At 44.6% G+C, this 20,786-nt stretch overlaps 2 protein-coding genes across 7 annotated transcripts; one reads left to right on the top strand and one right to left on the bottom strand.

The window, feature by feature from the left end:
• Window positions 1-58: 58 nt before the first annotated feature.
• On the bottom strand, window positions 59-11,994 carry HGSNAT (heparan-alpha-glucosaminide N-acetyltransferase). Of its 6 annotated transcripts, none has more exons than XM_030947084.1 (16): window positions 11,872-11,994; window positions 11,460-11,599; window positions 10,812-10,933; window positions 9,159-9,217; window positions 8,129-8,235; window positions 7,594-7,670; window positions 6,944-6,974; window positions 5,910-6,070; window positions 5,454-5,563; window positions 4,619-4,740; window positions 4,090-4,216; window positions 3,884-3,970; window positions 2,692-2,769; window positions 2,514-2,584; window positions 2,263-2,375; window positions 59-1,257 (listed from the first exon to the last, which is right to left on the bottom strand). In XM_030947084.1, the coding sequence occupies exons 1-16, from the start codon at window positions 11,953-11,955 to the stop codon at window positions 1,076-1,078; spliced, it is 1,671 nt and encodes a 556-aa protein (XP_030802944.1). In that variant the 5' UTR covers window positions 11,956-11,994; the 3' UTR covers window positions 59-1,075. The 6 variants fall into 6 exon arrangements, with proteins under 6 accessions (XP_030802944.1, XP_030802943.1, XP_030802945.1 ...); XM_030947083.1 differs by lacking the exon at window positions 11,872-11,994 and adding an exon at window positions 9,836-9,905 and having other exon boundaries at window positions 9,159-9,228; window positions 11,460-11,860; XM_030947085.1 differs by lacking the exon at window positions 10,812-10,933 and having other exon boundaries at window positions 9,159-9,228.
• Window positions 11,995-12,160: 166 nt separating this feature from the next.
• Window positions 12,161-18,796, top strand: POMK (protein O-mannose kinase). Its single transcript, XM_030947090.1, has 2 exons — window positions 12,161-12,759; window positions 13,271-18,796. The coding sequence occupies exons 1-2, from the start codon at window positions 12,472-12,474 to the stop codon at window positions 14,042-14,044; spliced, it is 1,062 nt and encodes a 353-aa protein (XP_030802950.1). The 5' UTR covers window positions 12,161-12,471; the 3' UTR covers window positions 14,045-18,796.
• The last annotated feature ends 1,990 nt before the right edge of the window (window positions 18,797-20,786 follow it).

Raw genomic sequence — 20,786 nt, 5'->3', positions numbered from 1 at the left:
ACTAAGGTGTGTGTCATAGTTCTTTTTATCTTTGCACATACACAGAGAACATAGCAAGGTATTTCAGGTTTTTTATTAGCACTAGCTTGGAAATCGCAGCATGAGTGAATTTCCTGAATTTCCAAAAACTGTTATCTTACATTGAATTGATCTGTTAGGTCTTCCTTGTCTGCAGAATTCTACCTGTATTGCTGGTTTTCAGGTTCCAGGTCCTTAAGTAAATTCATGTAGAAAGAGGATTGCATAATCACTTGGCTATTACCAAATTTCAATCAAAACAAAGTCAGTAGAAAATGGCCTTTCTGCACTCCTAGAGTGTAGCACATGAAACTCGGACCTCGGCCATGCAAGAGGTGTGTTACACAAAGGCCCCGAACATGCACAGATGGGTTGCTAAACCTGTAGGAGCAGCCTGCTGATTAATAAGCCAATAGAAGAGATTTTAGGCTTCAGCAGGATCCTAAACCTAAGGGTTTAGTTGAATAAATGGGAAAAATACAATGAAGCATGATCAGCTGAGAGCACCACCAGGCTGTGGTGCCCCCAAGCTTTCCCAGATGGTCACTGGCCAAGTTAAATGTGTGCCAGTAGCCAGAGGGGACAGGCATGCAAGAGGTGCCAAGGATATATACAAACCCCAGACCACCTGAGTTAAAGGGTTCTGTGTCGCATGTAGGGACTGTTACCACAGGCCCTTTCTGACAACCCCTTGCAGTCACCATCCCCCATCCCTTGCAGTTCCTTTCATGAACACCATCAGGGTGTCTTAGGCTGCCCAACAGTTAGGGTATGTTCAGCTTCTCTATATGAAAGAGGGAAATCAGTAAAATATTTACAAAAGATGGAAAACAGAGAGCAACTGTAATAGACTAGTAAGTTTTTGTTAAATAGGAAAATACTGTCCCTTAGGTCACATAAAAGTCTTGATGATGACTTCCATGGCACTGTAAACTTGACTAGTACCCCTTTTTAGTTATATAGCCTGAGTGGCAATATTTCAGGCTAATCCATCATATTTCAGGCTAATCCACTTGCCTTATCAGAATCTAGGCCTGCTAGACCTTCACCACCTCTATCAGATTTTCCAGAATATCCTTTTCCTGTAAAGTATGTATGATATTATGACCCAAAGAGTTGTTGCAGTGAGGTTTTGAGTCAGATGCTCTGCGTGGGATTGACTGTCTTGCATCTTCCACTTAAAAGGGAAGTAGTTTGCAAACACTTGGTGTCCAATGTATACCAGGATTGAGTTCATTCCTGAAAGGAAGCACAGGTTATACCACCTGAAAGAGCAGGTATGGGCTTGCTTCAGAGCAAGCGGGCAGAGGTGTGCCAGGCTTATAAAAAAGTGGCACCAAGACAACAACAGCTAATGTCATTTGCCCCAAAGATGCTACACACTGTTTTCAAATACAGTCTGAGGGGTTCTCTCCCCCAAAACATTTATTAAAAGAAATACAAATAATCTCTGTGCTAAATTGAAAATACAACCAAATCAGTATGCTGCAATTATATTAATAAGGAGAATAATAACAGTTACTGTTTTCAGAGTGGAAGAGTGGCCAACCAATCTGGTCAGATCTGCTGCCTTTACAAACAAATGCTGACTGCCCTTCAAAGTTCTGGGGTTTCTGGTAGGAGGTAAGATACCCTGCTGTCACCCTGCCTGTTTTCCTACCCAGACAACAGGGACCAAAGTTGCTGAAAAGTCCCCTCTGCTGTGGCTTTGCATTCTCTACTCATGTTTGTTGTGTGCCCAGTGTGGTTAAAACCACAGTGGCATACTTTGGGAAACACGCTTATCTAAAATCACAGAGACACAACCTACACAGCTGCCCAAGGGATTTAGTCTTCCACATCTTCAGAAGTGGTATTACTCTGTTGACAGGCCTTTGAGTTTCCCATTAGGTTACACAAGTCTCAGCAGTCCCTTCCAAAACCAACTTTGAACAGCTGTGGTATTTTCCTTGGTACTAGGCAGCTGTTCACTGAGACCTTGACTTGATACCAAACTCAGAACAGTCATTAGGCAATAGCAGCTTTTAGTCCTCATTTAAAGAATTTATTGTCCCTCTCTCCTAAATATCTGGTCTCAAGTGTCCCAGTTCTATGTAAAGGTTCCACTCAATCATTCTGGAATCCTTCAGGTTACCTCGGTCTAAACCCTACTTTCTTACAGACAACGGAAGCGAAGAAAATAAAAGGATAGTATCAGTGCAGAAAGAATCATAAGGAATATGTCTCCTGATGTGTTTTACTGACCTGGATATAAAAATGGAGCACCTGACCACCATTTCTTGACATCCACAAGGTAATATATCAGCAGTAATAGGATGAAGGCAAAACAGCTCATGGTTGTCACATATGATATTGACCTACAAACATTTTCAGTAGAAAGAGTTATATTTAGAGAACTATGTGATACAGATCTCAGTGTACAAAAGACAAAACATTCTCTGAGCTAAAACAGTACTTTAACAAAATCATATGAAATGTTCCATCTCTTTGCTTACCATAAGTTCTTGTTTATGGGAATAAACCCTTCTTCTTTAGAACATTTTGTCAAGATAGCAGAAATAACTCCCTGAAATAGAAAGTAAAGTTTATATAACCACTGCAGCATGTTTCAGTAATATTTGCATTGCATTAAACTACATGTCTTTTAAAGAGCTACATAACTATCAGACTTACCATTACTATGCCCCATATGAGGAACCGACTCATAATTTGTTTGGGCTGGTCTTTGTAGAACAAAGTAATTTTTCCTGCCTTATTAAAAAATTACAAAAAAATAATTAATGCCCATTAATGTAACCACATTTCAAGAGCCAGATATATTTTCCACCAGATACCTGTGCTAAGATAGAGACCACGAATAGGATTTCTATCAGCCAGGTGATTGAAAGGCTCAAAATGAGCACTCTTCGTAAAGAATGGACACACAAGGGGAAAGTATGTAAATGCAACCCAATCAGCAGTAGAGGTGCACCTTTTCTCCCTTTCTTACTATTAACTGAGGAAGGGGACAAGCATCTCTATTAGGTCAACGCAACATAAGTTGAGCTCCCTCTCCCTCGGTAAGGAACACCACTAGAACCAGCCCCAAGAGCTTCTCCACAGCATCCCTGACCCACCCAGAGCACATGCTTCTTTTCATACACCACTAAGCAATGTGTCCTGATAATTCACTCCTCAGTGTCACACTTCTCTTCCAAGCTCTGCCTCACAGATATTCCAAATCAATTTTTACCCAGTGCTACATGTGGTAACATTTCTTTCCCAGCACAAGAGTTCCAGTTTGGTTCACAGCTGCTGTACCATCAGAAAAACCAGCAGTGCATCAAAACTGCATCAAAAAGTGCAGTACTTTAAACAGTTGTGAGCTGTGAGCTTTTGGTGTTGGTAACACCAGTAGGAAGCCCTGCATCTCTCTTGTCAGGGAAGGTGAGCACACAGCACCTGTGCAAGACTGTTATCACTGCATGACAAGCAGAAAATCAGCAAGGGGAAGCAAGTACCTCCGCAACTTTTGAAACCCTTACAATGAAGCTGTGAAGTTTGTTGTGTCAGCCTTATTTTCCAACATGCAGAGCCAGCCTACTCCCAGCGTAAGCCCAACCTTGAAACACCAGGTGGCTATTTTGCAAGCTTCTTGTGTCCATCCCTTACAAAAACTGAGAAGAAGTCTCATGCAAGCTACTGCAATGTTAGCTTCCACTTCTCTGGCACTCACCTCAGGCTAAGCCATTGCGAAAGCATTGTTCTGAAAAAGGTTTTGTTAGAACCAGTCTCAGCCTTAAGTAAAGAAACCCAGTTGCCTCCCCACGTCTGTTTCCTTCAAATCTTCCCATTATAGCATGCAGCCAGAAAGAAAATGAGGTACCTGCAGTCCCAAAAATGCCATAACAATGCTATTTATGGTCCCCAGGATCCCTTCAGGATCATATGGCATCGTTGATTGGTAAATCACCTTAGAGAGAAAACAGCTGTTACAGAGCACCCACGCAACCAAACTCCTTTTTTTTAAATCCCCCTGCATGTATCATTCCCAAGCCACTCCTGACATACTGCAAACCAAAAACTACTTACACCTGAAGAGGGATGCTGATACATATGCTTTTCTCCAAGAAGCAAACGGTCAATGTAACCAGCTGCTCCTCCAGTGCAGTTGGGATACTTTCCGAAGTCCCCAATGCCCCCAGGACCAAGATAGCCCCTAGGACAGAGGCAGAGAGGTTGTAGCACAAAATGTTGTTACAGTCCAGCTGCACAGCCACTGGCCCACTGAGCCAGCACACTAAACGCTTGATGTTTTCCCAGGCTAGAGGCACACATTGATGGCATTGCGGTGATCATATATTGCTGCACACAGACCTCAGGGAGATTTTAATCCTCTTCTTTAAATAGAAAGGAAGAGTGGCACCACCAGTATAACGCTTGGTACTTCAGTACCAAAGTAAAGAAAGTTTTTTCACATGATGGATGCTTCTTTTAACCCTGCTGGCCTGAAAGCTCTTCCCTTCATTCTTTCCCCATGGCAAATAAAATGTACCTTCTACTCAGCAGAAGAGAACCAACCTGATACCCCACATTAAGTTGTCTGAGTGCACGGTCTTACCTGGGACAATCTGGCACTGGTAACAAGAAGGTCAGGCAGAGCCAAATTGTTTCTAACACCAGAATAAAAATCCACTGCGGCCAGTAGGGGAGAATATCCTGCAGAGCAGGGAACCGTCCTTCCTGCATGAGATGGAGGGAGGGGTGTTAGCTGGCAAGTAAAAACCATGCCCTTGGGGACAACCTGTACTTCCTGGCAGGCAGTCTTGTACCCCAGATACAAGATGGAGATGTCATTACAAAACTGGGTTCTACCAATAGACCTTTCACTTTCACAAGCAATTTCCAGACACTTAGTTACTTGGGGCAGGGGGGAGAAACAAACCAAAACAAAAGCGCTTAATGTTTTTTAACTTGGAAAATGTCAAAAGGAATTTTGATTCATGCATAGAACAAAAGCCTTTTGGGAAAACAGACTCTAGAAAGGCCAAAACCCAGCATTACTTTCCCCTGCTGTGAAAAATCCTTGCCAAAATTATCTGGACAAAACGCAGACTACAGGATTCAGCATAGAGATGCCTGTCCCTGGGCTTCCTTGGCAGTGAAAAAGTCACCAAAAGTGTCTTGAAATGCCTATTTTTAAGCACTATCTCAATGGATTGTTGAAATCCTCAAATATAGTAAAGCTAGATATGACAAAATGCAGACTGCGACACTGAAGGGTGCACATACCCAACATTGACCCCTGCCAGGTCACACTGCACCACACATCAAGTAAGATGTTACATCTTGTTTTTCTTGTTGTTTCTCATGTGTTCTTTTTGCCCAAACAAGAGCAAAGGCTCCCAAACCCTGCTCCAGTATCAGTTCAGTTGTCATCTCCCCACATAACTCACCCAGGTCCCACTATCAGCTCTTGTAAACAGGAGTTCAAGAGCAGCAACCACCAGATATGTGAATCCCAGCCTCTGGAGCACGCCTGGAATACGCAGATTATCCCAGGACACTGGAAGACATGCAAGCAATGTGGAAGAGGAGCAGACACAACAGCAGGCTCTGTTGTAAATACAAAAGTGATCCTTCTTCAGGGAGAGCTGAGATCCACTGCACCTGCAGGTACAAGGGACACCTCCACTCTGCCATCCCAATTTTCTGTACATCAAAGTCCTGGGAGAGTCACTAAGACAATCAACAGTGGTTGGCACAAGAATCTAACAGAGAGAATTGCATCAGTGCAGAACTGAACAGCACTCCACAAGATACCATCCAGCTGTTGACAAAGTTTTTGCAACAGCCCAGCCAAGGAGGCAGGAACAAGTTACAGAAATGCAAGGAAGACAAGTTCCACTCACAAGGTCCAAGGCAGTAGTTGGGATTCACAACTACGATTCCCAGCAGGATTAGCACAAAACTCCTCCAGATGATTTTTCTAAGCACCTTCCACTTGGAACTTCCCCACCTCAGCATGGAGCCCAGTGCCAATGCTATTGACGTCCCCATGATGAACACAAACCTGGAGAACAGAGCAGGTGGGAAATGGAGCTGACAGATGTCTCATAACATGTATGAGTAACAGCAAACACTAAAGCTGGCAGAGTGACCTGAATTGGTCCAACAGAGATGCATGCACTGAGTGAAACTGGATGATTTTATTTCCTCTGATTGCTAGGAATTTCCAGGCTACTGAGCTTGCACTATGGGACACTTCTACCTTTTTCAGTGGTCAGTTGAGGTAGGGTTGTAATTGCAGTCTGCTCTTTTTCCAGCAATTCACATGATACCAAAAAACTCCATTACCCAAAATTAGCATCTTCAGAACAGTCAAACACCAGCCTCAAATCTATGATTCAAATTCAGAACTGACCCACTCCTCTCCTCTAGCTTAGGTTCACAGTCCAAGTTCAGCTCCCTACTCCAACAGAAGCCAGAGCTGGTGTAGAGAAGCATGTTGGGGGCAGATGGGATAATTGCTTCCCCATAAGGCCATTCTTCGGTTATAGAAATATCAGCTTAGTCCAAAATTTATTTGGCTCCTTTATCTATGGATACACACCAGTCCAGCTTTGAATCTTGCCAGACTGGCAGCTTTTAACACAGTGGCATGGCATTGAGCTTCTCAGGGATACTGCACTTCCACTGGCAGGGTAACCCTGGGCCTTGTGTGTGGGAAGAAGGAGGATGTGGGGCACCAAAACCACTTAGCTCTTCTACTGGTTCATAAGGGTTATGTTGTTATTTGTAGGGGCAGACTCCTGTTGACTGATTAACACAAATTCATCCTTCCAAATACATTACCACATGGAGGCAAGGTGCACACAAAGTTCTACTTGCAATGTTTAATATAAAGAATCACTTGATACAAAAACTATTCTTCAGGAAAACTTACCATGGAAACACCAGATCTGCCACTGTTAATCCTACAGAGAAATACAAAGGAGCGTGTTATTTACCTTGAACCCTCCTTACATTTAACAATATTACTGCTGATTTTCTAGAGGAATTGCAGGCTGCTAGCAATTATTCATGTTTCAAAACCTAAAACATGTTATAAACAAAACCTATGAAGAGCTAATGGTATTGCTTCACTTCATTTACCACTATTCAAGAATAGGGTCAAAACTGATTGCTGTGCCTTGGGAAGGATTTCAGGGATGGGATCCTTGCTGTTTTCCACTAGGGCATTACAATGCTTGACTTCATCCCCGTCAGCTTACCAATCAAGGCATTATGTTTTTACAGCACTAAGCAACATCAGCTTGACTAGGGTCATTTAGCAACCCAGGAAAGTTAAAGATATGACCCTGTATCACAAAATAAAAGGTTACACACAGACTGTGATGTGAAACCATGCTGTCACAAGGAGGACCATACTCTGCTTTGCCCATTTAACCAACATGCAGATTCCCTGCTGAGGCAAACCAGGACAGCATCCCAGCCTTTGGCTGAGCAACAGCTCGCTGCAGCAGCTGCAACACCAACCATTTCTAGATACTGCTGCAGTTAAAACCCAGAGCAACTGTCTCAATTGTACTTTACCATTCCAGCTCTCGTGTTTGAAGAACCAGTATTTTCCTCCTCCATAGTTAACAAACACCATAATTACAAGAGAGAGCCTAAAAAGACAACAAAACCACGAGGTATCATGTGTCGATGAAATGCATATTTATGAACACAATGTTAATGATTACTACTGCCACTAATGCATTTCTAAACTCTGAGATTTGATTTATTTTATTTTTAAAGCAAGATTTCCTAGGTTTCCAGCTTTACCAACCAGTAAGCTATGTTTCAAAAATCATGGGTGGTGGTGAACCAAAGCAAGTTCCTTGTAGCATTTCCACATTGAACACATTGTTCTTTTGCACCCTCTGCCACAACTTTGACGTCTCCTCAAATTAAATCAATTACAAAGTATTTTGGAATATCCAAGAATTAAAATCTTGATTAACTTCCAAGCAAAACAGACCACCTTGAACTGTCCATCTGCTATATATTGCCATGCACTGTCAAACCACTGGAAAAGTGTCATTCCCCTTGGAAGAGCTGCTTTCGAGCAAGCTCTTAGGCTCACCCTCGGAAGGTGTCCAGGGACCGCAGACGCTGCCGCGAGCCCGAGCTCCACGACTGCAGGGCAGGATCACAGTTAATGGAATCTGTTGTGTTCGGTGATCCAAGCTCCTTTGGGAACAAACCAGACACATGAAGAGGGCGTCAGCAGATGCACCAGCTGACTAGGGAACAAAGGATAGTAAACTGCAAACTTTCACACACACTGTCTTTATTGTCCCTGTCTTTCTTTTGTCTACTTCTAACCTCTTCCTGGCTTCACCACATTGCAAAATGCTTGCAGATGCTCCAGACTCTACCTTTGACCAGGCAAAACAAGAATGCAGTGAAATGAGCCTGTGCTTGAGACTCATCAGAGTTGGGTCCCCTCCAAATCAACCAGAGGCTTGCCAACACTCTGAGTACTGCTTTACAGCAGAACTGAGCAGATCCAGCTGCTAACTCTCAAACAGGACTCCCCAACCCATCAGCACTTGTCTGACACCACAGAGAGACTGTTTTGAGATTGCTGTAGAGCTCTGCTTCCAAGTCTTCTGATTCTAGACAGGTTTGGACCTCTTATATATGAAGCCCAGACTCTGATGAACTATATACATTCTACTACAAAATGAGGATCCCACAGAAATGCCGGTTCTAGGGTGCCAGAGAAATTCTGACTTCATTTTTTTACTAAATTCCTGCTGTGCTGGAAGCAGCAATGAAGACTGTGATTTCCCTTACACTGACTGTGTTAGAAGGGAACAGTATTTTCACCAACACGTTTGTTTCAAAGGAATTAAAGAGGGCACAAAGCTGTATGTACAAAACTTGCAAGAGCTTTACAGGGAATCCACTACACTTGCATGGAAACCCCGAATAGCACTCTCCATTGACATAAAATTGCCTATCTGACATCAATACAAGATTTGCTAAGGGGAACACACACAAGGGGAAGATGATTAGTAATAAACAAGTCCCCAGATGTCCAGATAGTCTGTGTTTCTCAGAGATGCAAACACTACAGAATGCAAACTAAAGATACTGTGGTCACTCACAGAGTTAATCATACGATCAGTTGCTCTGGGATTCAGTTTCTTGTAAACCCAGTTTCTGACTGGATCAATTCTGAAAATGAGTAACAGTTTAAAACACAAAACAAAGCCAAAAGTACTTTATAGTTAATTTCACCTTAATAGAAGCTATTTAGCAGAATAAAACAGAAGTTTTGACAGTTCCTATTTCTGTTTTTACAGCTCACATAAGTAATACTGAGATTCAGCCAGCACCTAGGATCTCAGGTAAATCCAGCTGTGGAAATACACTGACACAAGCTCATGTTTGGGGATTTTATTCTCGGGTTGCTTACAGGCAAAGATGATTTACACCTTTCAGTAAAGGGTAGAAGGTTGCATTTGTTACATGCACTTTGGTCCCACTGCCTTGGATTACTGATCCAGAGCTAGACAAGGAACAAGGGACATCAGGGTGCAGCAGGGCATTTGTGAGGTTACAGTGAACATCAGCTACTCTGCACACGAACTACCAGGGCTGCAAAATATCCCTCAAGTGAAATTGCATTACTCTGCATTTCTTGCCACATGTGCCACAACGTGCACATGGAACCTGATAACAGGATCTGATCTGCAAGCAGGGCCACAAGTGGGACTCCAAAGTATTGCCACACTGAGATGTGTGGTCTTAAACTGGCACGTGCAAGGAGAAGTTCACTTACTTCATTAGAAAGCGCCCAGCAATCAGGAGAGCAAGGATCCCCATGTAAACCAGGAAAGCAAAGAGAATGGCTACATGAAAAGGGAAGAACATAACCCTATAAATGTTCTAACAAAACCATCCAGCAACCTGGGCTTGGCCACGTGAGACACAAACATGACACAAAGCCCAACTCCCTGATTATTATCCCCCCTTCTCCATGCAATAAACATCCCAGAGGAAAAAAAAAAAAACAACAGCAAAACCCCGAAACTACCCAACAGAAAAGCAGGTTAGTTTCAAAGTGCAGCTTAGTGACTCCACATCTCGGCATAAAAAGAGCAAAATAAAACTGCATTGCATCACAAGACACTAGTGAGAGAAGAGCTGATGTGCTGTGATATGTTCTGAAGAAGGAAGTAGAGATTTAAAAACAGCCTCAATGTGAAGAAGATAGGGGAAAGAGCAATACATCTAGTTAGCAACCATGGAGAATTTTTCTTTACAGTTAGGAAACTGGAAGAACTGAAGAATAATGTAATGGAAAACAACAGACATAGACAAAAGTTTGAAACAGTCCTGGATAAGAGATGAACAAAAAAGAAGAGGGTCAGGATCTAAATTAAAAGTGCAACAACAAACAAAAATCCAAACAAACACTGTGTGAATTGTTTCCCATTTTGTGAGAGAAGATAGAGGGAAGAAGAGGGAGGATTCTGCATATATACAAAAACATGCAGGGAAACAGGAAGTAATAGCTCCGTCCAGACACATACCCACAGATTTTTCTGTACTAATGCCTGCTGCAAAAATGTTGTGGGCAGACAGGATATCATGTGAAGAGGCCTGATCCTGGTCAGGGCCTCAAGATGGATGTATAAAAGGAGGCAAGGATGTCAGGAAAGAAGAGGAGCAATCCCATGACAACTCTCCAGCACAACATGAGTGGCTGCACATGTGGGTTGTAGAATGAAAGGGAAAAAGAGAGCGCTACATACGGAGGTAGCTGTTGATAGGGCCTTCATTGATGATTAGGTCACAAGAAACAGTTTGGTTGCTTGTACTTAGGGTCTTTACCACAAGGGAATAATTGCCAAACTCTCCAAAATGATACTGAATCCTGCAAATGATAAAGGTAACAAAACTTGGTGAGCCACCCCCAGTACATGCAGGTACCACTGCAGCACTCAGGGGGGCTGTCAGCCTGAGGAAAGGCAAGCCAAAAACTTGGACCAACACTGTGATCGAACATGGAACTTGCCTTTTCCAAGCATTACCCTCCCCTAGCCCAGCACCAATTCTTTACCACACATGCACTGCCATCATTTGTCTTCTTGAACTAGAGACTTCCCTGCAAGAGAAACCAGGTGCTTGCACATGCTGCCTCAATGAACATCGCTCCTGCTTGCACCTAGATCCTTTCAGCACAATTCCAAAGTGCACCACTGTTACAGCAGTGGGGTGAAGACTGAGCTCTAGGTCTAAACAGTTGGGAAGAAGGAGGAGATGAGCAGGCAGTGAAGAGGCACATGGCTCCAAGGGAAAAAAAAAAAAAAAAACAACAAAACCAAAAACCAACAACAAACCAAACCAACACAAATAGAGGATAGCACTATCCATGTACTCCCTGGGGCTGGGCCACCTACTTGCAGAGATCTCTGTCACCCACAGAGCTATTGAGCAGCAGGGTGAGTGGATGCTGCGTATCAACCATTACCGACGCCGTGCCTGGTTTTCTCAGGCTCTCGTTGCTTGGTGGGACAAACGCCAGGAACTGATACAAGCACTGTGGAAGAAGAAGGTGAAGGGAACTCATTAGTGCCAAAGGAGAGTGAAAGGGAGTTCTGCCTTGCATGGTGGCAAAGACAAGGAAAGATGCCACGGGGCTGCAGGATCTCCTGCTGCGGGAATTCCCTGCGCGCTGCTCGAAGGTAAAACCGAAGCGAAGCGACCTGACGAAGCCCCGGGGAGACGCCGAAGAAGGCGAGCAGCCCCTCCGCTGGCCGGGCTGTCAGAAGCGGAGGCCGGGGGTGACCCCCGCCCGGCACAGCCCCTCACCTGGTGGCAGGAGCCGGAGCGGGCGGCGAGGTTCAGGCCCGGGGCGGGCAGCTCGTTGCGGACGAGCAGCAGCGCCTGGTCCATCCGCCCTGACCGCCGCCGCTCCGCCGCCGCCGCCGCCGCCGCCGCCCCGCCGCGGGGCCCGGGCGCGCCCTGCCCGTCGGGCTGCGAGAGGCCGGGCGCCATCAGCAGCGCGCCCAGCGCCGCCGCCACCGCGGCCACCAGTCCCGCCGCCGCCGCCATCGCGCCGCGCTCCGCGCTCCTCCCCGGGGCGGGGCCGCCGCCACCACCGCCCCGCGGGCCGCGCTTCCCGGTGTTTTCCGGGGTCAGGCGTCCCTGCCCGCCCGCCCGCAGCTCGGGCCCGCCTGCGCGGAGACACGGGAGGATGCGCAGCGCGGCGAGCGTCGAGCTTGCGGCCGCCTTTAACACGTCTCGCTGCCACGCGTGGCCTCTCATCGTAGGCTGCAGGCGCCGGAGCGCGCTGCCTGCGGGACGGCTGGGCAGCCGGCTCTGAAAAAGCCGTACAGGCGTTCATCCCCGGGCCGGGAAGAGGGTTCTGCTTAGCCTCCGTCTTTCACGGAGGATGCGGAAGGCACGGCCATGGAAAAGAAACCGCATTTCGTTAGGAGGGAGCTTCTTCCCAGAGAGGTGCCATCCATCTCGCTGGCGTTACTGCTTGCGGCCGTCCTGCTCCTTAATGCCCTTCTCTACCTGTACCTCAACAAGTTTTCCAGCTCTCTGGGACGTGTCGAAACGGACTCTGGCCTCTGCCCTTTCGGGTATTTCAAATTCGGAGCGGTGAAGAATTGTTCCCCATGGCTTTCTTGTGAGGCCATAAATAGGGAAGTCAGGAAACTCAAGTGTGTTGGTGAAGGTGCTGTGAAAAAGGTGAGTTTGGAATTTCTTTCTTCTCTTCTCTGGATAAAGAGCTTTCACATTTTGCTGGCTAATTAACGCCAGCACTGCTGTTATGATTATCCTCTCAGCGGCTAATTACTGTAGGCATCCGGGACCATATGGCTACTGATAAAGCAAACACAACAGGTACAACAGCATAACCTGGGCCACCTCTCTGACACCAAACGACATCCAGCTACACAAGCAAAATCACAGATTGGTACAATCCTGGCAGAGTGAGACTGGCTATTTGGGCGATATAAAATAACTTAATTCATATGCATTGTCCATTCCAAAGAAAACGTAGGAAATTGTGATATAACTGTGGCATCGGAAGGGGCTTGCTGTGACAGGTACATGGCTCTACCTAAAGCTGACTGTGCCTGGTGACTGTAATTTGCAGTTGTGACTAACCAGTCACAGGAAGAGGTCAGCAGCAGCTGGTAGGCGTTCATCGAAGAAGGCTCTCCACGTGTCTTATGTATTTCTTGTGTGTTCTCAGGTCTTCCTTTCTGAGTGGAAGGAAAAGAAAGTGGTCCTTTCACAGCTCACCAACTCAGAGCTGAAGGAGGACTTTCTCCATGGACTGAAGATGCTGAAAGCCCTTCAGAGCAAGCATGTTGTCCGGCTGCTTGGCTACTGTGAGCGGCAGTTCACAATCCTCACCGAGTACCATCCTTTTGGTTCACTGAGAGGCCTGAATGAAACTCTCCACATTCCCAAATACAAGGGCATGAACACCTGGCATCGCAGGCTGATGCTTGCTATAGACTACGTGAGTGTCATTCGGTACCTGCACAGCAGCCCCCTGGGCACCTTAGTGATGTGTGACTCAAATGACCTGGACAAGGTTCTCTCCCAGTATCTCCTGACAAGTGACTTCCACGTTCTGGTGAATGATTTGGACGCTCTGCCTCTTGTGAACAGGAGTGCTGGCAAGCTGGTGAAGTGTGGTCACAGGGAGCTCCGGGGTGAGTTTGTAGCCCCTGAGCAGCGTTGGCCCTATGGAGAAGATGTGCCGTTTGAAGATGACCTCATGCCTCCCTATGATGAGAAAACAGACATCTGGAAAATCCCAGATGTCTCCAATTTTTTCTTGGGCCATGTTGAAGGAAGTGATATTGTACGACTGCATCTGTTTGACATCCATGCAGCGTGTAAGAAGAAGGACCCGGCAGAACGGCCCTCTGCCCAAGAAGTCTTAGACACCTACAGGAAAGTTTTAACTCTGCTTATTCGGGAGGCAGCCATGCCTAGTACTAGAGAAATGTTATAGTGAATCATGAGGCAAACAACATACTGGTGTTTTAAGTTAATGTCCTTCCTATTTATGTAGCTTGCCTGATGGGCAAAATCTCTGTCCCCAAAACTGAGAAGAAAAGAACAGCTGAACTAGTACTTCTTGATTAAAAGAAAAAAAAATCCCCCCAATCCAAGAGCTGTGCAAGCTTTCCATTGGCATGTTCAATCTACCATTGGAAGAGGAGAAGGGAGAGAAAGGAAGTTGTGTGGGTGCAGGGGAAATTTGTTCCTTAAGAAATGATAAATTTTCTTTTGCAACATTTACACAAAAAATATCTTAAAAAATAGAGAAAAACGGCTAAAAAAATATTGGTCTAGTTAACTTGTTGGTGAAGACTAGAGAGCAGAGATCCATGGCATGCCCCCCACAAGCTTTGTGCTGATTACTGTGGCTTGGGCCTATGCTGTATCCACAGAGCCCTCATCTACTTTCCCACACAGTAAAAGCAGTGGTCACTCAGAAAGGAGTGCCCTGTTTCACTTCAGGTTTTGGTGAGCCCCAGTGCCAGAGCTGCAGTGGCAGTCTGTCCTTGCTGCCTGGGGCATTGGTTGTTTTTGGAGCTGTATGGCTGTTACTCCTGTATCCCACAACAGCAAGTGTGTGGCCACTTTTGGAAGCAAGAAGATGATGCAGATTCTGAAGAGTCTGCTTACAGACACAGGTTCTTGGTTTTCAAGCCTTTGTCCTGTGGTATTCCCAGATGGGCCCTTTAGAGATGAAGCTGTCAAATGCAAGTCTCTCGCTCCTCTGTAATCCACAGAAATGCTGAACACTTTGGAAAAGAGCTGAAGTGTTGTGTCTCTTTTTTCATTCACCTATCTATCCTGGCTTAGTGTCATCATGATTTGATGGAGAGGAGAATAACAAGGAACTGAAAGAGAATGTGACTTCCACAGCAATGAGCATTAAACACGAGCTTTGGAAAATTCCTGTATTCAGAGCATACAACTCTATTCAAAGTCCACTAAGGATAGAGGAAGGCTGCTAAAAAGTAACCTTTTTGGTGTGTTAGGAAAAAGCTTGAGGTAACCTACATGGATGTAACAGCCTGGTACCAACAGCTAGAGAGGAAGAGCAGTGATGCCTTAATCCAGCAATAGGCTGTGTTTGGTGGGACTGGGATCCAGGATGTAGTCCCCTTGGTGAAAAAACAGGAATAATATGAATGAGAAACACAGACTCCACCATTGTCCACCCGAGGACTTTCTGTGCTGTGGACTAAATCTTTGAAAGGCCTAAGAGACAACTTCCATATTGTGACCTGAGAGGTGATTTGTAAGCAGAGAAGTACACTGTCCTTTTTGCTCCTTTTTGAAGAGTTTGGTTTGTTCTTGTCTGTGCTGCTATTCCTCTGCACATAAACAAGCCATGTTCTGACTGCACTGAGATCATGCAGTCATTTCATAATGTGTAATGTTCAAATCTTGGTATCAGAATTTTATAAAGGGGAAAAATTTCCTGCAAATACGGAAATTAATTCCTGATATCATACAATACAATCTGCTGATTATGCCTTTCCTTTCCCTCTGGGCAGTGTGTTTTCTAAATTAGACTTTTGCCATTTTCCATTTATTCATTCCTTCCTTGCAGCTTTCCTACTGAGGTTGTCAGGAGACAAAGCTTAGTAATCAACTTCTCCAAAAGAGAGCAGTGATTGTGGATGCTTTGGGTTTGTTTTGGACTTTGACTCAAAACGCCTAAAAGAAGCATGGGGAAAAGAAATGCTCTGTTGAAAATGCATCACCCAGCCCATGAACTCTTGACTTGTTATTATTAGGGTTAGAGTTCTACAGTTCCAGTATGAATACAGGATGTGCAGCAGTTGAAAAGTCTCCTGTTACAGCACCTTGAAGCCAGGGATAAGGCTTTAAGGGGTCAAGAGTCACATCTTCTGCATGTTTTCCCCACAATAATTTGTTACCTTTTGTTAGCCATCATGTACACTTGAAAGGGAAATCATCATCTGATGGCTGTAAATAACCACTCCATGAAGGGTTTTTAAGAGTGTAGCAAGGACAGACAAGAACCTGACAAACATCTTGTGCTAGTCTCTCTTGGTTAAGACAAGCTTCTGCTGGGATTCTTGCCCTGTTGTGTACTGTTGTACCTTGCAAACAGCCATATTAATTTCACCAAGTGAAAAAAATGTGGAAAATTTCTGGTTCGGAATAATTATCTTGCCATGGAGATGATTCCCTGTTCCTGGATGAAATAGTTACAAATTTTTTAAAAAAGAGTTGTCTGCCTAAACATTCACCTTGAGCAGTGGCTTCTCCATGTCTTTTTCCCATTCCCTCTCCTTCAGCTTGTGTGTTGTCCGGCATTGTATTTCAGCAGGAATAAATCAGATTTGTTCTGGATACAACATTATGGAGCTGCACTTTCTTTTTTGGGATGTTGTTTCTGTCTGTGAGGAAACACTAGATGGCAGCATGAAGGTCAGTTTAGAGTCAGTTATTAGCAGCTGCCTCTGAAGCCCAGACATAGGCAGAATCTGGCCTTGCAGCCAGTATTTTCCTAGCAAACTTCCCTTAAGGATAAACTCCTTAAAGATCTCATTGTGTTTGCTTTAGTGAGTTTGAAGGAACAAGACAGATAGATATAGGGACTGACCTATTGACCACACATGCTACTTCCCCTTTAACTTGCTGGTGGTCTTTGTGTGCTTTACTGTCTGTTTCTATCTCTCCCTGGTGAGACCAAAACCAAGTTTGCATGTCACCTCCTTCCAGATGTTTGTACCCTATGCATCTTTCTATTCTTCCCTGCTAGATCCTTCTGCAATCTCAAGATTGCATGAATCCATCCAATCCTTCCCACATTTCCAGCTTCTTTTCCCTTAAAGGGAAAAGGCAAGGCATGACAGAGAGGGGAAAAAGAGGCAGGACAGCCCTACATGCAGTAGTCTCCCCTCTTTCCAGTTCTCTTTTCTGGGCATTTCAGTCTTTACCACCAGTCACAGCCTTTGATAAACATTCAGGGACTTTGTTGCCTCAGTACAAGCAGTTCTTGTCTGTCCAGTGGAAAGCATCAGAAGATGAAGGGCAGGAAGAGGCCTGTTCACAGCTGGGAGCCTGCAAGTCCCCAGCCAGCTCTAGACCAGTGGCCATGACCTCCCCTGCTAAGACCACTGCCACAGTTCTGCCTAACCTCAACAACAGCTGCTGGTTCTCATCTCAAGCTCTGATCAAGTGTCCCACATTCCCTGTCTTTTCCCACAAAAGATGCTTCTCTGGCAATGGTCATTTTCATGTTTCTTATTCTATTACTCTTCCATCCCAAAAAGCCAGTCAAAGAAACTGCACAATGATGCAGGTCACACAAGAAGGACAGTGAATGATGCTTATCTCCTTCAGAAAACTTCAGAGGAGGTTCCCCAGGCCACCTTAGGTAGTCAGTACCGAGGCAGATATGATCCCAGTCATTCCAGGGCTTTTGTTTGCTGTCATTATCAAGATGAAGTCCCTGGGTCTGGCCCCTTTCCAAGGGTCGGGGCAACCCTTTTGCTGAGGTTAGTGTAACCACCCTTACCCTTCTCTTTTGGGCAATGCCTCTTCTGCCATCCCTGCAGCAGTCCCACAGTGTATTTCACCCACCCAGCTGCTAGACAAAGAATCAGAGCAGAAGCCCTCTCCCAGACTCAAGAAATAGCCTCTGGTTCCCAGACTGAGCTCTGCTGGGACACTGCTGTGCTAGCAATGGAGGAGAGCAGGACTCTGAGGCCATGCTAGCTGAGCCTGCTGACAGTCTGGCTGTGGGTGGCAGCTGAGTTAGGGCCCACTACTGCTGTGGTGCACTCTATCCTTGGCCCAATGCTGTTGCCAAAACAAATTCCCAGTGGATTTCCTACTAAAGTTTAGCTTTTACCAGGCAGGTTTGTACTGCAGGTTATAGAATGGAAACCACCTCAGAGGTCTCTGTCTCAGAGCAGAGTCCCAGATTCAGTTCAAACCCACTGCTCCTTTAATTTTCTCCTCAGAGCCATCCAAAGAATAGCACTGTCAAGGTTATGCTGATTTCCTTTCCAGATTGCCTGCTGGCTGCACGCTTCTGGGGGGTCAAGTCTGATGGAGCATTTCCCATTTTGTACTATGGATTTCAGAATTCATCCTGAAAGCACTCCTGTAACATTAAATCCTCCAGGGATGAGCAGCCTACATGGCAACTCGTTTCTATGTTTGACACCATCAGACGTAAAAAGTAGCTCATGAATATCTGCACCAGCTGTTGTGTAGGTCTGGGTAAATAGGGAGGAAGTAAAATGGACACAATGTATTTAATTGAACATTTCTTTGATTTTTTTTTCTTTTTGAAGGATCCGTTGAAAATCTGTGTTACTCTGTATTTAATAGAGTGGTAACTTTTAAATGTATCACATGTTGAGAATACCGCACAAAGTTTTTGAAATTCTGTCACAATCTCTAAAATAATATTTTCCTTTCCACATAAACAAAATATCAGATCATTATCTTTGTGAAACAGAGGCAGTGTTGTTTGCCAAATATAATTTGTGAGCTATTTGGCAGAATATGCAACTGTAAACCGATTCTATCATTATGACTGTAACGTCTTACCAACAGTCAAGAGACCCTGGGAACAAGAAAAAAGTGGTTCTCAAGTTCTTCTGGCGTGATATAATGTTATATTTGTAGAGTCCAACCAAATAAATTATATGCTACAGGGTACTTTTAAAAAAGGAAAAAGATTTTGGGGTTTTATTTTAATTGAGGCACTGTATACTTGAGATGACCACAAGGTTTCCAATAATTGTCAGTCTCTGTTCAGAAGTCTATAATCCAGTATTTATCAGGATTAAATGGTGAATATATTTACATTACAGTGATATTTATGTATCAGCAATTTTTGATTCTGTTTAGCTCTGGGTAACTCAAAATGCATTAAAAAAGATGTATTTATATATAGACACACACACACACACACACACACACACACACACACACACACACACACATTCTTTGGCTATAATTTTTAAAAGACCAAGCTTATTGTTTCAGCATTCACATTTTGGATATGGAGTAACTGGATTTTCAAAACTGATAACATTCAGTAGCTCTCAGTCAAATTTCTAGTAGATGCTGGATGCTAATGACTTTTGGAAAGTGAATTCTTTCACTGTAGAAGGGAAAGAAGCTGGAAGACCCTTTTCAGCAATTCTCTTGATAAATCTATGAGACTGAAGTGAGTACTTTTATCAAGTACACTCTGGATTTCTTTGTGGAATGAATGAAGTCTCCACAAAAGTTGTGATTTTTAAGTGTTTTTGTCCCTAAGAGCTCATTCCTAGTATGGAGGGAGAGTAGGGTGCTGTGTCTAACTCAAACTGAACCCCCCCAGGCTTATTTGCCTCTAATGTTGGAAATCTAGCCACTAAGCTTGGGTCTCCATTAATTATGTTTAGCTTATGCCAGTGCCATATGTTGTCATTACATATTATTAGTTTGGTGCCTACAGGCTTTGGTCAGGGGCCAGGATCCTGTAGGTCAGATGCTATAAAGGCACAACACAAAGTGACAGTCCTTTCCCTACATGCAGCTTTTGTACAAGAAAATATAAAACAACTTCCATCCTCGTGCATGAACAGCACGCACAAGTAGTGGTCATCCCATCCTGCCTCATCCAAGCCACAAATAAATGTGCTACCTAACCTACATGGACAGGTAACACAACTTCTCACACAAAATTGCAACTGCAAGGACTAACTGTGCTCTGACTGAATTCAAGAGCAGCTTGCATTCCCACTTCTGAACGTGATTTAGGAGCCCAAGACTGAAACAAAAGCCCAAGATCTAAAATGAAATAACAGTGTACCAGGCAAGCTAACTTGTAGGCCTAAGAGTCAGCCAACTTTGCTGTTTGGGGCAGATTCTTCAAGGAAGTCATGCAGAAGGCCTGCACCCCCAGAACTCCTATTTCTACAGTCAAACAGGGGGAAGATCACCCCTTTTCCTCAGGTTTGCAAGGCTGTCACACTCAGGGCAGCACCAGCTGTTGTGCTCCTCAGTCTAACCCTGTCCTATCCACTGATTCACATTTACTAAATTCAGAGGGATATGTGGAAGCAGAAAATCTGTCTCTGCCCGTCTTTTAGGTTGGGGGCAGGTGGATAATCAAAGTCAGAAATCAAGCATTTTATTCAATCAAATGAACTAGGCAATGCTGAGTGAGGCACTCTGTTTCTGTGTGCTGGAGGCTGCAGAGGAGATGCCAGAACCTGAGATCATGCTTTGTGCAGGCAGGCCTTGGTTCCCTCTGCATGGGAGGCTGTGGGTAGAGTCCTGGGGTGTCCCAGTTCTTTCCCAGCTTGGCCAGAGCGAGCTGCAGGGTTAATACAAACAGTGTCTTTAGTTACAGCTTAAATACAGCTTCTCTGCTCCCCATCCAAGGGAGCCTGATCTCAGCTGAGGTCTAGAGACAGTAATGCACTATAAAGAGCACCAAAGTTACTTACATTTGTTCTTTCCACTTTTCTTCAAAGATGTGTGATGCTTTCTTGTCAGGCTTGTTAGCAGAGAAGTTCAACATACTAAAAAAGCAAACAAAAAGCCTCAACTTCACAGGAAACTGCTTAAAATCCCTCTGAAACCATGCTTAATTAAATGTCTTTTGTCGTGTTGCATAAGTGACTTTTTTAAAAATCTCTCTTAGTGGTTTCCACAGTTCTGTGCATGGGTTCCATCCCAATTTAATGACCTAG

Source organism: Camarhynchus parvulus, chromosome 4, assembly GCF_901933205.1.
Source record: "Camarhynchus parvulus chromosome 4, STF_HiC, whole genome shotgun sequence".
Classification (NCBI taxonomy): Eukaryota; Metazoa; Chordata; class Aves; order Passeriformes; family Thraupidae; genus Camarhynchus; species Camarhynchus parvulus.
The sequence above is the reverse complement of the archived record's forward strand: the minus strand, read 5'-3'. Positions and strand labels throughout refer to the sequence as shown.

Coding starts and splice junctions, on each gene's coding strand:
- HGSNAT (XM_030947083.1), bottom strand. CDS start 11,668: ATGCAAGGCAGAACTCCCTTTCACTCTCCTTTGGCACTAATGAGTTCC. Junction 7,671..8,128: donor TCCCTGGACACCTTCCGAGG/GTGAGCCTAAGA, acceptor TTGTCTTTTTAG/GCTCTCTCTTGTAATTATGG. Junction 2,770..3,883: donor TGGCATTTTTGGGACTGCAG/GTACCTCATTTT, acceptor TTTTTTAATAAG/GCAGGAAAAATTACTTTGTT.
- POMK (XM_030947090.1), top strand. CDS start 12,472: ATGGAAAAGAAACCGCATTTCGTTAGGAGGGAGCTTCTTCCCAGAGAG. Junction 12,760..13,270: donor GTGAAGGTGCTGTGAAAAAG/GTGAGTTTGGAA, acceptor GTGTGTTCTCAG/GTCTTCCTTTCTGAGTGGAA.